Source organism: Scophthalmus maximus, chromosome 21 (genome assembly GCF_022379125.1).
Source record: "Scophthalmus maximus strain ysfricsl-2021 chromosome 21, ASM2237912v1, whole genome shotgun sequence".
Taxonomy (NCBI): domain Eukaryota; kingdom Metazoa; phylum Chordata; class Actinopteri; order Pleuronectiformes; family Scophthalmidae; genus Scophthalmus; species Scophthalmus maximus.
The window spans coordinates 214,800-228,000 of record NC_061535.1 but is presented as its reverse complement, the minus strand read 5'-3'; the positions used below and the strand labels follow the sequence as shown (position 1 = coordinate 228,000).

General features: G+C 40.1%; 2 protein-coding genes across 17 annotated transcripts in view; one reads left to right on the top strand and one right to left on the bottom strand.

The window, feature by feature from the left end:
• The first annotated feature begins 218 nt into the window (after positions 1–218).
• Positions 219–8,226, top strand: nsun6 (NOP2/Sun RNA methyltransferase 6). 3 transcript variants are annotated; one of them, XM_035618989.2, is made up of 12 exons: positions 219–305; positions 1,435–1,538; positions 2,241–2,396; positions 2,526–2,620; positions 3,231–3,337; positions 3,465–3,618; positions 4,210–4,291; positions 4,451–4,570; positions 5,057–5,201; positions 5,289–5,434; positions 7,290–7,415; positions 7,508–8,226. In XM_035618989.2, the coding sequence occupies exons 2-12, from the start codon at positions 1,464–1,466 to the stop codon at positions 7,685–7,687; spliced, it is 1,386 nt and encodes a 461-aa protein (XP_035474882.1). In that variant the 5' UTR covers positions 219–305; positions 1,435–1,463; the 3' UTR covers positions 7,688–8,226. The 3 variants fall into 3 exon arrangements, with proteins under 3 accessions (XP_035474882.1, XP_035474881.1, XP_035474883.1); XM_035618988.2 differs by having other exon boundaries at positions 2,523–2,620; XM_035618990.2 differs by having other exon boundaries at positions 289–305; positions 1,435–1,546; positions 2,523–2,620.
• Positions 8,227–8,328: 102 nt separating this feature from the next.
• Positions 8,329–13,201, bottom strand: part of cacnb2a (calcium channel, voltage-dependent, beta 2a) — an 85,341-nt gene continuing 80,468 nt past the window's right edge. For all 14 annotated transcript variants that reach the window (XM_035618971.2, XM_035618969.2, XM_035618978.2 and 11 more), the window contains one exon: positions 8,329–11,873. In XM_035618971.2, the coding sequence (XP_035474864.2) occupies positions 11,115–11,873 (759 nt within the window). In that variant the 3' untranslated portion in view covers positions 8,329–11,114. The remainder of the gene's footprint in view (positions 11,874–13,201) is intronic.

Below are 13,201 nucleotides of genomic sequence, written 5' to 3'. Positions count from 1 at the left end.
TTACAGCAAGATTCACATAACGAATGTTATAGTCATTTAATACAATACCTCAGGAAAATAAAGGTGTTAGGGAGAATCTCATCATATTGTACGTTTTTGTTTTGTTTGGATTTGTTTTTAGTGATTCCGATCCACACTCCTTACCAGTTGGTGGCGGTAATGCACCATTTCGTTGATTGCCAACCGCCATAAAACAATAAGAGAAGAATAAGACCCTCTTGCACTGTTGCGCTCTCCATTGTGTCATGTGACAAATCTGTGCTGACGAATGCGGAAGCAGTAGCATCGACCATGAGCAGCTAAACGTGAGTATCTAAAGATTTAAAATCGTCTTATTATTGTCTAATTTTAAGAATGGGTTGTAAATTAATCTGACCATTTAATTAACATTAATGTAAGAAACAGTTGTATTTAAATGGACGATTGTTGCAGTGATGCGACTGATCTGGTTACACATTAGGTGTGTATAGAGCCAATAATGAACGAACAAGAGAAGGATTACCACCAAAAACTATCATGAATATCAGGCAAGATATATATTAGCTCTTTATTTATTCATATATCTTTTATTAAATTGTTTAATTCTGTGCTTTCACCACATTTGTTGTTTGTAACTGCATCTGTTAAGATTTTACACATTTTAATCCAAGTCCTATCATGTTGCTCTGTTATAATTAATATATTTGTATATAGACAAGTATATAGCATGTGAACCAATGCCACATAACACAGCATATACATTTTTATGAAAAAGTTTGGGTAAATTACACATTTCATTAAATTTTGAAGTGAAAATATAGCAGTGGCAGTGGGAACATTGAACAGATAAGAGGGAATGATGACTTCCACTTAGTATCTGTCAATGTCATGCAGAAAGAAAAGATGCCTCTGCATCACAACAGAGACACGAAATAGACCTTAAAAACCACCATGAGCTACTTGAGAAACACAAGCTGAAGATTTGGGAACGGCCCTGACTGTACCCCGACATAAACACCACTAAGAATATGTGGACCAATCTTAAAAATGCAGTTTGGACTATACAATCTAAAAACATACCATCATCTGCAGGAGGTGTGAGGGAAAATCTCTAAATCAAAAACAGAAACAGAAAGGTGTCTCTTCAAGCTGTGAATATTTGCAACTAGTGCTCAAACGGTAGCCTAGGCTAAAATAGAAATAACTGTCCCCTGATGGACCTTTAAGTACACAAAATTCAACGATACAATACAAATAAAACAACAGAAAAAAGAATAAAACCACAATGACATGAATTCATAAACTTTTCAGCTTGAGCTTAAAAGTTGTTGAGTTTAACATTAGAGACTTTCAAACCGTCACCACATCTCAGAAATGTCTCTGTAGTTCATCTCAGTGCTGTTCATCATGGTTTATTTGCTTTTCTCTTCTGCCTTAATGTTTTTCTTTGTACAGATTGAATCGTCTTGTTGAGAGCAGGAGAAATGTCTGTTTACCCGAGAATTTCTCTGAAGCCTGAAGTGGCTGACTATCTTAAGAGTGTCTTCTTAAACACGGAGGTAAGAATGTATGTATTTCTTAAAAGTAATTGCTTCCTTTTGGTGAACCATAAATATTCATCATAAAAAAATGTCGTCTTCTCCTTCAAAGGAAAAGATAACCTTCAAGACATTCTGAGTACAAACTCCCTCAGCCCCAAGAAACGTTTGAAATTCCATCAATAGTCTTTTAATTTTAAAACTACTTTATCTCCTCACACCATGCCTTAAATGCACCTTTAAAGCCTGAAATAGTCAAATTACGAATTTACCTCTACCAGATACAAGAATACCACAATCAGCCCTAAAAAGTCATGTTGATGTGTAATTGTAATCAGTAAATTCCCCCTCAGGCGATTATAACACCAAACATTCCCAGGGACTATAGTCTATACATGCTCTCAGTGCCATCAGTTGTAGTTGTAGCCCTGAAAACATTATCTATTCAGTTTAATATGTTGATCTGAACTATCTGAATCATGTTTGGACATATCATTATTTTTTACTTTAATATTAGATGTCTGTTTTAATGATATTTATTATGCCTAATTTCTAAGAGTAAATCTGTTTTACATTTTTATTCATGTGACAAAAAACAATTGAACAACTGAATATTGAAATCAACGCATCACCTGCCAGGCTTCTAAATGTTCAATCCCATTGTTTGCTCATCATTTCCTCCACTCTGCTCTTCCATTTTTATTTGACTTCTTTTGTGTTCAGGTGTTAGCTGCAGTGGGTCATCAGGAGGCAGAAAGCCGTTTCCACAATCTGCTCACGTGTCTTTCACACCCGCCTTCATACACTTGTGTTCGGGCCAGCACTCACCTCGCTTCCCTGGAGGAGATCAGACACAAGTTAGGAGTTGAGCTGAAAAAGGTAAGCCTTAGTCTCGCAGGGGGATAGAAGAGGGAGCAAGGAAACATAATATATTTAGATATGTGTGGCTGTGGTCAGTAGAATCACAATCTTTCATAATCAGTCACTCATATGTTGTCATTGAAGCAGCAGATGTGCAGCTTCTCAGCAGAGGAGGTCTCCCTTCAGATTGTTCCTCACCTAAAAATTCCAGATGTGCTGCTTCTTCCTGTCGATGGCCCGAGGTATGAAAGCAAGGCTAGAACAGCGTAACACTAATCTGCTCTTTAGTCTACACACTTAGCCTTAAACTGCTGTCTGTTTAACCAATGGGCTGATTCACTGAAGGCCAGGGCCAAGTGGAGTTTCTTGGAACAACTAACTGTGCTTAAGCATTAGGCACAGAAAGTAAAATGAGGGCCATGCCTTCTGTTACTGGACTCCTTGTTCCTCCTGTTGCTGAAGATGGTTATTTAAGATAAGATAAGATAATCTTTTTAGTTAGTCCCACTATGGGGGAATTTGCTATGGGGGATTCTAAAAATGCTGCAGAATTAATTTAGGACCAGTAAGACACCTCTCTGAGGGTACTGGGATGAGGATGGATAAGAATCGGAAAATATAAAGAACCTAAATGTTTTGCACAGCACAGAAACAACGAAACATATTTCAACACCCACCTCATACTGAGAAAAGTTGAATAATGATATGAACAATTTCCCATATGTGCAGATATATATTCTAGTTTCTCCCATGTCCATAACTGCCATGTGTACAGCCTGAAGATGTCTGGACACTGTCACAAACTGAGGATGCACAAGCGTGTATGGCTTCAGTTTTTTCTTGTGTTGTCAGACCTGTGAAGCAGCTCAGATCAGAGGTGGTGGTCGGTGCTCAGTGTGGCAGCGCTGTGCTGCGAGGGGCTAATGTCTTCACCCCGGGGATCCTTGCCTGCCCCAAGTGTAAGAGGCATAATGCATAAAAAGCTATACGTATGCATGTCATACGTGAGTTTATCAGTCAACAACACAGCATTTTAACTTTGTTGATCTCTAACATGAGATGTGCCCATGATGTTTTTGCTGACAGACATGAAGGCTGGAGATGTAGTGTCTGTGTTCTCTGACTTGGAGGGAAGGTGCACCCGTGGAGCCACAAGTTTCCAGGGGAAGAGGGTGTTTGTGGGAAATGGAGTCGCTGAAATGAACCGCCCCAGCATCTTTTGCGTAGATAAACCTGCCAAGTTAGTAGACTTTTCTTTTATAACTTTATGACTGCAAACTATGCCGAAATTCAATTTGGTAAATGGAGCATATTTATTTAGTACTTTTCTAGTCTCATCAACCACTGCAAGCATTCATCCATTCATCCAGTTTTGCTATTTACTTTGCTTTTTCTGTCACATTCATACACTGCTTGCACAGCCGTCAGAGGCAATTTGCGGTTAAGTGTCTTCCCCAAGGACACTTCAGCATGCGGAACTGGGGATCGAACCACTGACCTTCTGGTTAGTGGATGAACCTGTCTAACTCCTAACCCACTTCAGCCCATCTCTGGCCCATGCACCGTCCATGTTCTGGTGCTACATAGTTATGAGCTTCAGTGAAATATGAGAAGGGCAGTATCAAATCAAGAATCACTTCCTAGATATGACATGAAACGCTCAGATGTCACAGATCATGCTCCTCATAAAGGGGATGGAATTTTCAAATAAAAGTCATTGTATACTGATTCGTCAAGGAACACAAGTTTTGAATTTCAAGGGTTTATTTTATTGACTGAATGATTGAAAACAAGACAAATGCATCTCTGGTGTTTCTTCTGTTTTTTTTAGAGGTATCGGTGTTCGGATGGTTGAGCCACTTTACAGGAGTCCTTCCTTTGATGGTGTTCTTCCCAACCTGGCGTTCCTACAGGTATTTATTATATTACAATCTATATTAGAGTAATTAGACGCATGTTCGTACCTTTAAGTGTCAGAGTGATGATACAGTCCCTCTTACTCATCAGGGAATAACATGTTGCAGTAATTTACGAACATCACTCCGGAAAGTAAACTGATTTCATGTCTGCAGAACCTCCCCTCTGTGGTTGTGGGACACGTGCTCGGGCCTTGTCCTGGAGAACGTATCCTGGATATGTGTGCTGCACCTGGAGGGAAGACCTGCCACATCGCTGCAGTCATGGGCGATCAGGCAAGACTTCTATTCATGAAGATTCTGCTGCAGATGTTATCTGACCTAGGAATTCAATTCATTAAGGGGACCTCTTTAAAGATAACATCTGTACACTAAATTAATGAATAACGCTGTCATTGCAATAGAATCCAGTCTATGGTAGTTCTCAAATATCACAACTGTTAATATTTTTTTTTGTCAGGTGTCAATTCAGCCATGTCCATGTAGTTTGCGGTGGTGTCAATAGGATTGCTTTATTCTTTTGCTCTTCCATATGTGAAAATGATATGGACAAAAGAACCCCTTTAAATTAAATAGATTTTCCTTTTAAGGCTGTAGGCTACATAGCAACATCTGCAGGCTGTAATACAACCCCAAAGAGTGGACTTACTACATTTTTTGGTCACTAAGTGTAGATATTAATGAGGATAAAAATCACACATGGCTTCTCTAACCACAGGCATGATGCTCTCTGAGTGTTTTTAATGAATCTCTCTCATGCAGGGTGATGTTGTGGCCCTGGACAGGATCCGAAATAAGATTGATCGAATCCATCAAAATGCACAAATGTTGCATTTGCGTAGCATAAAAGCTTATTGCTTCAACAGCACTCAGGCTGTGAGCAGTGACCCAGCGCACAAAACTGAAGGTAGATTGTTGCCTTTGAATATTTATCTGTGAATAATCCCAGGATTTAGTAGACACATGAACGCCTCTGTTTCTGTTTACATTCCAGGACCTCCCTTCCCTCCTGAGAGTTTTGACCGGGTTTTGTTGGATGCTCCCTGTAGTGGGCTCGGACAGAGGCCCAACATGGCCTGCACATGGAGCCTCAAGGCGATTTGTTCCTATCAGCCTCTGCAGCGCAAGTTATTTCATGCTGTATGTTTCACCACACTATGCAGCATGTTACATCTTTTTCTTTTTTTTTGCTAACAGTGTAACTTCACATTGATAATAACTCACTTTTGTCCCTAGGTGGCAGCATTTGACAGCACTTGTACTTCTGTCTGCACTTAAAGTCACATTTTAATGAAAAAATACACCTCCAAATGCTGACTACCCTGGAATGGCTGTCCAAAGCTGTGACTAAAGAAACATAGCTTTAATCCTGAGTTACACACTGGAATGTTTTGTATGACTCAGTACTTTGTTGGAAGAAAACACCTTTGTTTTGTCACTGTTACTGTCAGAAAAGAAACTCCAAAAGTACGTAAGCAAAAGTAGCTCTCATATTTCTAGCTGCTTTTTTGATACATATGCACATGCATATAGATTAAGAGAAAAGCACATTGGCGTTTTAGCTTCAAGTATGGCTAGTGGATGGATTACTGTGAAGAGATTAGTGTCCAGTGCAGAGCGCATCACTTATCCCAGTGAAAAATTCACTGACAATTACTAGGTAGGGCTGCACGGTGGTGTAGTGGTTAGTACCTTCGCCTCACAGCAAGAAGGTTCTGGGTTCGGATCCCGGTTCAACCAGGGCCTTTCTGTGTGGAGTTTGCATGTTCTCCCCGTGTATGCGGGTTCTCCGGCTTCCTCCCACAGTCCAAAGACATGCAGAATGGGGTTAGGTTCATTGGAGACTCTAAATTGACCGTAGGTGTGAATGTGAGAGTGAATGGTTGTCCGTCTCTGTATGTGGCCCTGTGATAGGCTGGCGACCTGTCCAGGGTGTACCCCGCCTCTCGCCCAATGTTAGCTGGGATTGGCTCCAGCGCCCCCCCGCGACCCTTAAATGGATAAAGCGGTAGACGATGAATGAATGAATTACTAGGTAATTTGCAATTAATTAATGTAATCCTTTTTTTTCCTTTCAGCATGGTGATTGTTTACCACTTTTTTTTTTTAACATTTCAGGTCTTCCCCTCGGTAACAATGTGTTTCAAATCACAATGGTATGAACTGTGTGTAATTCCCCCAGGCAATATCTGCATTAACGCTTACTTACTGAAAGTGGGCATGAAGGGCTTAAAAAGTCCACAAGCTTGCACTTGACGATTTGACAGTGAGACAGTACTGTATTCATGTGGAGTTGTGTTTGTGTCCACCAGATGAACGCAAGTTCAATATTCACTCTTTTTGCTATGAGCTTTGTTTTGGATCTCTACCAACTCCTCTCAGCTATGTTCAACAGCTACTCCCTAAATATGTCTGTCTGTTGTATTGTTAAGCCCCTGTTAATCAACCCGTCCTAATAACTGTTTTTGCTTAGTGCTGAGTCTTCTTTTCCTCATTGTGGCGAGTTAAACTGCATTTGGTCACTACTGCCCCATGAGGTTGGAGGGAAACCAACTGGCACTTCACAGTTGGTGGCAGTATTTCTTTTGTTTTACAAAAGAGAACGAGTTTGAGGATAAAGAGTAACTGGTTGGCAAATGTACATATGGAAAACCACCCCACCTCATTTAATTTCCCTGAGCTTTTCAATTTGAGCTTGCAGAAAATGAGGTCAATGAAAAGTGCATTTTTTAGAGCCAATAATGAAAACAATGCCGTGAGTGAACAAAAGCAATTAAAATGGAAAGCCAAAGCAATTAAATAGCTATAAATCTCTAAACTATAAATCTCCCCAAAGCTGAAAGAAGGTGCAGATTCAGGTGATTATTCTCTGTAGGTTCACCACTACAAGTGACTCATTTTACATTTTTTATAAAAATATCTATTATAGCTGATGTACTTAAACGTCTCTATTGTTTTGAACAAAAGACATAAACCAAAGATTTTGTTTTTTCAGGCAGTGCAGTTGTTAAAGAAAGGTGGGGTTTTGGTGTACAGCACCTGCACAGTGACTCTAGCAGAGAATGAGGAGCAGGTAGCCTGGGCCCTCGCTACCTTTCCCTGTCTCACGCTTCAGCCACAGGTAAGTGTTGTAGCTACATGCATGGATTCACAAATATACGCAGATGAAAAGAAACATCAACCAATGCTAGCTCTTGTTCTGGTCCTTGTTAGGAGCCTCACATTGGTGGAGAAGGCATGCCGGGAGCCGGCCTGTCACCTGAGCAGCTGCGCCTCCTCCAGAGGTTCAGTCCAGAGCTGATCTTGGACCAGACGGAAAAGACAGCTCCCCTCCCCTGCAGAGCTGACAGGGACACGATCGGCTTTTTTATTGCCAAGTTCCTGAAAAACTGACCGGAGGGCATGGTTTCTCCTACAGTCCTAACATGAGACTGCAGACGGGAACAATAGTGTTTATATTATGACACTCTGTGTGCTTTGACAGGCCAGTGTGGACAAAGACGCTCACTGTGCTGTTTACAGCATCTCCCTCCTAACAGCTGCTCTCTGAAATTGCAGGCCATATAGGGATAAGCTTTATGAACACTGCGGAGAGGAGAGAGGGGGTGGGGGGTGGGGGGTGGGTGTAGAAAGGCACGTGGGGAGGGAGCCTGAATAAGTATTGGCAAATGCAGCAGTGCCAGTGTTGCTATGACAACAGTGACGACAGCTGCCATGGTGACAGAGGATTCACTGGATCTGAGAGCGTGGATCAAGAAGTAGTGTGCAGAAAGAGGTCATGAGAGGTATTAACAATTTAGTGTCTTTAAGCGGTACTTCTGCTAATTGTGAGGAAGAAATGATTCTGATGTCTAGCCCTGTCTGAATAAGTGCATTCACCACAGGGATATTAAGTTTGTGTTTTTACAATGAAAATACATTTCAAACAAGTTTTTTGTCTCTCCATGTCGATCATATATGAAGCAGTTGCACAATATGTGGCTAGAGAACACAATAAGTGTTATCTAAATACTCATCAATAATTTGACAACACCTGAAATCAACCTTTTATCATTTATAAGCACCATATTAACATTTAACGACACGTTTGAAACTATAATCAGTGTAAGTAAAAATACAGAAGTATAATCAACAAAATAAACTTGAAAGTATCAAATAAGTAATATCAAGTACAAGCAAATGAACTTGGAGCTGCTATAAAGACATTTAGTATTGATGTGCAATATTTTTCAAAAATAGTAACATATCATTTGTCATGACATATTTTATATAAAATAAATGGACTTAAGGTGTTACCATTTATTTATTTAGTGCAAAATAAATGATACGCGTCCATTAAATCTGAACACAGTAATTTAGGGATTTGTGCCTACAGTGCACATCTGGCCCATTCGTGTGTCATGCAGCAATTCCTTGGCCTGTCAGTGACATAAACTCAATCCCCCTCCCTCAGAAAACCATTACTCTCTCATCAGTCCATCCACACATCTGTCTTGAAGTGCCAGCAGACTGCGCCACTCGCTGTATCTGTGTATTTTCTTGTATATTCAATGTATGCAGTGGTAGACTGCTTATTTAAATGGATGCTCTACTCGCGGCAGCACCAAAACATTTTTTTAAACAACAAAAATTCTAAGATTAAATGAGCTGCATCTCCGACGGTGCTTGTTTGTCTGTTTTGTATGCATCTGTTTGTGGAGAAGCAGCTTCCTATTTTAAATGCATCCCCTCGGTATTGTCATTCATGTCGATGTTGTCATGACGACTCAGGAGGCAGGCCAGTGAGTCTACCTCAATTTTTCAGTAGCGTTTCAGATGACTATTTATAGCCAGTTTTCCCCCCTCTGTCTGGGTCATCTGACAAAGCACACATCAAATTCCTCTGCCTCCTCCTGTTGTCCTGTTGCCAACTTCATTCATTATATTTTTGCATTATGTACATACACATGTACACTGTTAAAAAAATCTGTAGTGCTATCAATGTAGCATAGAAATGGAGTTTTGAGAAATACAATTGTCAGGCAAAGCCAAAGAAAGTGAGCGGATGGGGTTGGTGGGTTTGTAAACAGAGGGGCCTGGACTCAAATTTAAGTCAAATCTGATTTCTAGTATAATGAATTTAACACAAATTAAACAATGCTGTCTATTGAGCATAACGTTTAAGTGTTGGACGATCAAACACCATCACCTGCATTAAATAGATCCTTTGTAGAAGTCAGGGACAGGAGAATGTCAAAAATACTGAAAATAATCTTTCTCTAATTTACATTTGAAATGGCTTGAATTTTGTTAAGCAAATGTATCTTTAATTGTTTTTTTTTTGTGAGGAACATACTGAAGAAAAATACTAAAATGAACAGTCTGTATACTTTGATGTGGGAATTTAAGTGGTAGTGAAACAACATTCATTAGAAAAGGGAGTAGACTTAAGAAGAACGTACTTTTACGTTAAACCAGAGTTAATTAGTAAAAGTGCAGATTAAAGGGTGTATCAATGCTATAAAATGTTTCTTTACACATACAAAGAACAGTACTGCATGTAAGAGAGGAAGTTATTGTATAACTTGTTTGTCTTGTAAGGCATGACTAAGGTGCACCTCGAAGGAGGCATAAACATGTTAGTGCCAAATGCCTAAAACCAGGGATGCAGTATTTCAAAAAGGGAACTAAGCAAAAAAAGATGAACATAAAATGAATGGAGTTGTATGACACTTTGGGAAATAATTTACAAATTTTGTTGATGTAGATCTATACCACTCTAGGATCTGTGTGTTAAGTATTAAGCTACAGCCAGCTGCCAGTTAGATGACGTTAAGCGCTGCTGTCAAACTAAGACTAATCAATCATAGACTTTTAGTACAGCTAAAACAAATGTGACACTGTAGTGTCAATTGGTGACCTCTGAAAGGTGCGGGCGTTTTTTTCGCCGTCTAGCTGTTTCTAAACTAACCAGTGGCTTTGATTTTTGGTGTTGATCGTTCTTATGTAAACTCAGTTGCCAGTTTATCTAGTACACCCAGCTAAAACTAATATAGTCTGATGTAATTAAATTAAATGCAATAAAGCCTACCTTTGTGAAGGTTATAAGTATATTTTGAAATCTGTTTTAGAGTTGTGTTGTTTCAACTGCATATACAGAGACATGTTTCTGTTACGTAGCCTGCTCTCAATGATATACAAGATATATAATCTAAAAAACATGTCAGTGTAACACAACACAAACCAACAGCACAAGAGTTCAATCAACACCTCTGTAACACAGTTTCAACAACAATAAAAACAAGATTATAACCTTCCTAAAGGTACAGTTCATTACAGAAGTGTATTAGACTACATCAGTTTTATGTATTTAATAATTTAGTGTATTACCCAAATTGCCAAAAATATTATTTAAAGAAGAGACCTCTGCAAATACAGCATCAAACTCACTTGATTAGTCAACTCAGTCAAGCCTAACAGTAGTCAGAAGGATGAAGAATAAAGACAATCAAAATTTAAAAAAATGCTAATCACAGAAAGCACAGCTCAGTACAGAAAAAAATTCTGCTTTGGTCATGCTTTATCAAACACAGGTTTAGAATATGCATATTTGAGAATATCCATGCATATCCACACATAAACAATGTCTATGCATAGATACGCACATACATTTATTTATATTTGTATCTATGTAATCAAAATCCTGCCGTTGAAAAAAAAGCAACAGCATTTACAAAGGAAGTGTACTTAAATAGGATGCTGTGGTTTCAGGGTAAAGCAGCAAAATGGGAGAACAGAACAGTTTTTAAGGAGAGCAAAAGTTTCAGAAGGAGTTGGTCTGTCATTGATGGATGTAGGAGTCTCTGACCCACTCCCCCGCATCACCCCTCTTTTTGGGAGCCACCTCCACCTCTCGGTCCTTGTCTCGGTCCCGTTCATGGTAGTGATGGTGGTGGTCATGTGCCGGCCGGTGGTGGTGAGAGCGCTGCTTGTTGCGCTCGTTATGGTCCTGTTCGCGTTCTTTTGAGCGGTGGTGTCCCGTGCTGTGGCCGATATCCTCAGCTCCACCGCGGTGATGGTGGTGGTGATGGTGGTTGTGGTCACGGTGGGGCAGCGGCTCGTAACGTTGTTGCTGCTGGGGGTGCCCCTCCCCTACATCCCCGTCTTCATCTTCCTGCTGGAGGAGCTGAGTATGTGGCTCAATATAAGCGGAGTCCTTGCTCTCTCGGCTCTCTGGGGTCTCAGAGTCCAGAGTCTCCTGCCTGGAGAGGCCCCTGGCTCGACTGCTGAGGTGATGGTGGTGGTGATGGTGGTTGTGGTGATCAGTCCTGGTGGAAGACGAACGGTGATGGATGTGCTGGGCTCTCCTGGTGGACTCTGTCCTAAGGGGCCTCTCCTCTTCATTGCCCTCTCCGTCAGCCTCAGCCTCAGCCTCAGCCTCAGCATCAGCATCAGCATCAGCATCAGCATCAGCATCAGCCTGGTCCTGGGTCTGGTGGTGGTGGTGGTGATGGTGATGATGGTGCTGGTGCTGGTGATCCTCTCTGGAGCCCTTTCCCTCCACTAACGCTTTATCTCCCTTCTGCTCTGCACTGCTTTCCTGAGATTTGTAAAAAATAAATAAATAAATAAATAAATAAAAATCATGAGTCAGTAAGCAAAAAGAAAAAAGTAAGCACACACAAACAAAACTCATGCAGCCTAATGTCTACATCACTCTTGCATATGTGTATTACCTTTTATTTGGTGCATATAGCACATTACACTTTACACACATTGCACTCACACAACACACATTTGCTTGTCAACCATTGATCAAGGGTCGACTGGGGTCTTGGGGAGGCTAATTTTAAATGAAAGATCTCACCACACTAGCAATCACATGTCAAGCTTACTCCTGCTCCTCATCAATATCAGGGTTTTCCTGATATTCGATCTTAGATTTCCCATTGTGATGGCAGTGGGTAAAGAGAGGGTAGAGGTAAGGGATGGTACAGCATTTGCACTGTGACATACATTATGCACATTAGCTGAAAATACCTAGTTACAGGTTAAGTATCAGTTTTAAATGACAACACAAAAATGATGATTCTACCAGTAGAGTATCTATCTGCATGACACAAACAAAAATACAAATGTAATGGTAAGAAATGAAAATGCATGCAAGTTTCAGGTAAAAATTTAGGGATGGGCGGTATAAACTGTATGAATTTGCCCTAAGGTATGGATTTTGATTATGCCTGCTAACCAGTGGAGCATTTTGATGCTGAGTTATCGATTGCTCAAGCATTTTCCAAAGGCTGTCCCTACTAGAAAAAAACTGTCATTTCCAATGGCATCACCATCCGAAGCCTCCTGTCCTTATGTACTTGAAGTCAGTTTTTATTTTAAATATTTGCTGCTCGATTTAGTTTTTTTCCGTGAAAATTGGTTTTCAGATATGGATAACTTGAGGAAAGGATTAGTATGTTTTGCACTTTTAACTGACCTTTCATTTTGAGAGTTCTATTGTGTTGTAGTTGTTTAAGAGACAGACATCTCCTGTTAAATTTGGAAGTTACTTGGTTTTGTAATTTTTGTAATTTTTTTTTTGCAGTTTTGCACATTGAATGTTCTTTAAATGCCTCTACTCTCTACTATTTTAAATTTGCAAATACAGTTAGGAGTACCTGCTACATGCTACAATGCAGGTTGCTATACCTGTATTTAACACATTCATAAAGATTTACATTGAAAATTTTAAGAATATACTGTGACATGTACTGTTAACAGCTGTAGCTTCAAAATATACAGTGATATGAGTTTAAGGCCATACCGACCAGCCCTATATGTCACCATCCCACTTCCTGTTCACATCAGTATCTGAGGGTCTTCGGGTCTGTCTTAATACCCACACTTTGACACTTACCACTGCCTGGTAGTAGGCAA

Coding starts and splice junctions, on each gene's coding strand:
- nsun6 (XM_035618988.2), top strand. CDS start 1,464: ATGTCTGTTTACCCGAGAATTTCTCTGAAGCCTGAAGTGGCTGACTAT. Junction 1,539..2,240: donor GTGTCTTCTTAAACACGGAG/GTAAGAATGTAT, acceptor TTTTGTGTTCAG/GTGTTAGCTGCAGTGGGTCA. Junction 5,202..5,288: donor CCCAGCGCACAAAACTGAAG/GTAGATTGTTGC, acceptor TTTACATTCCAG/GACCTCCCTTCCCTCCTGAG.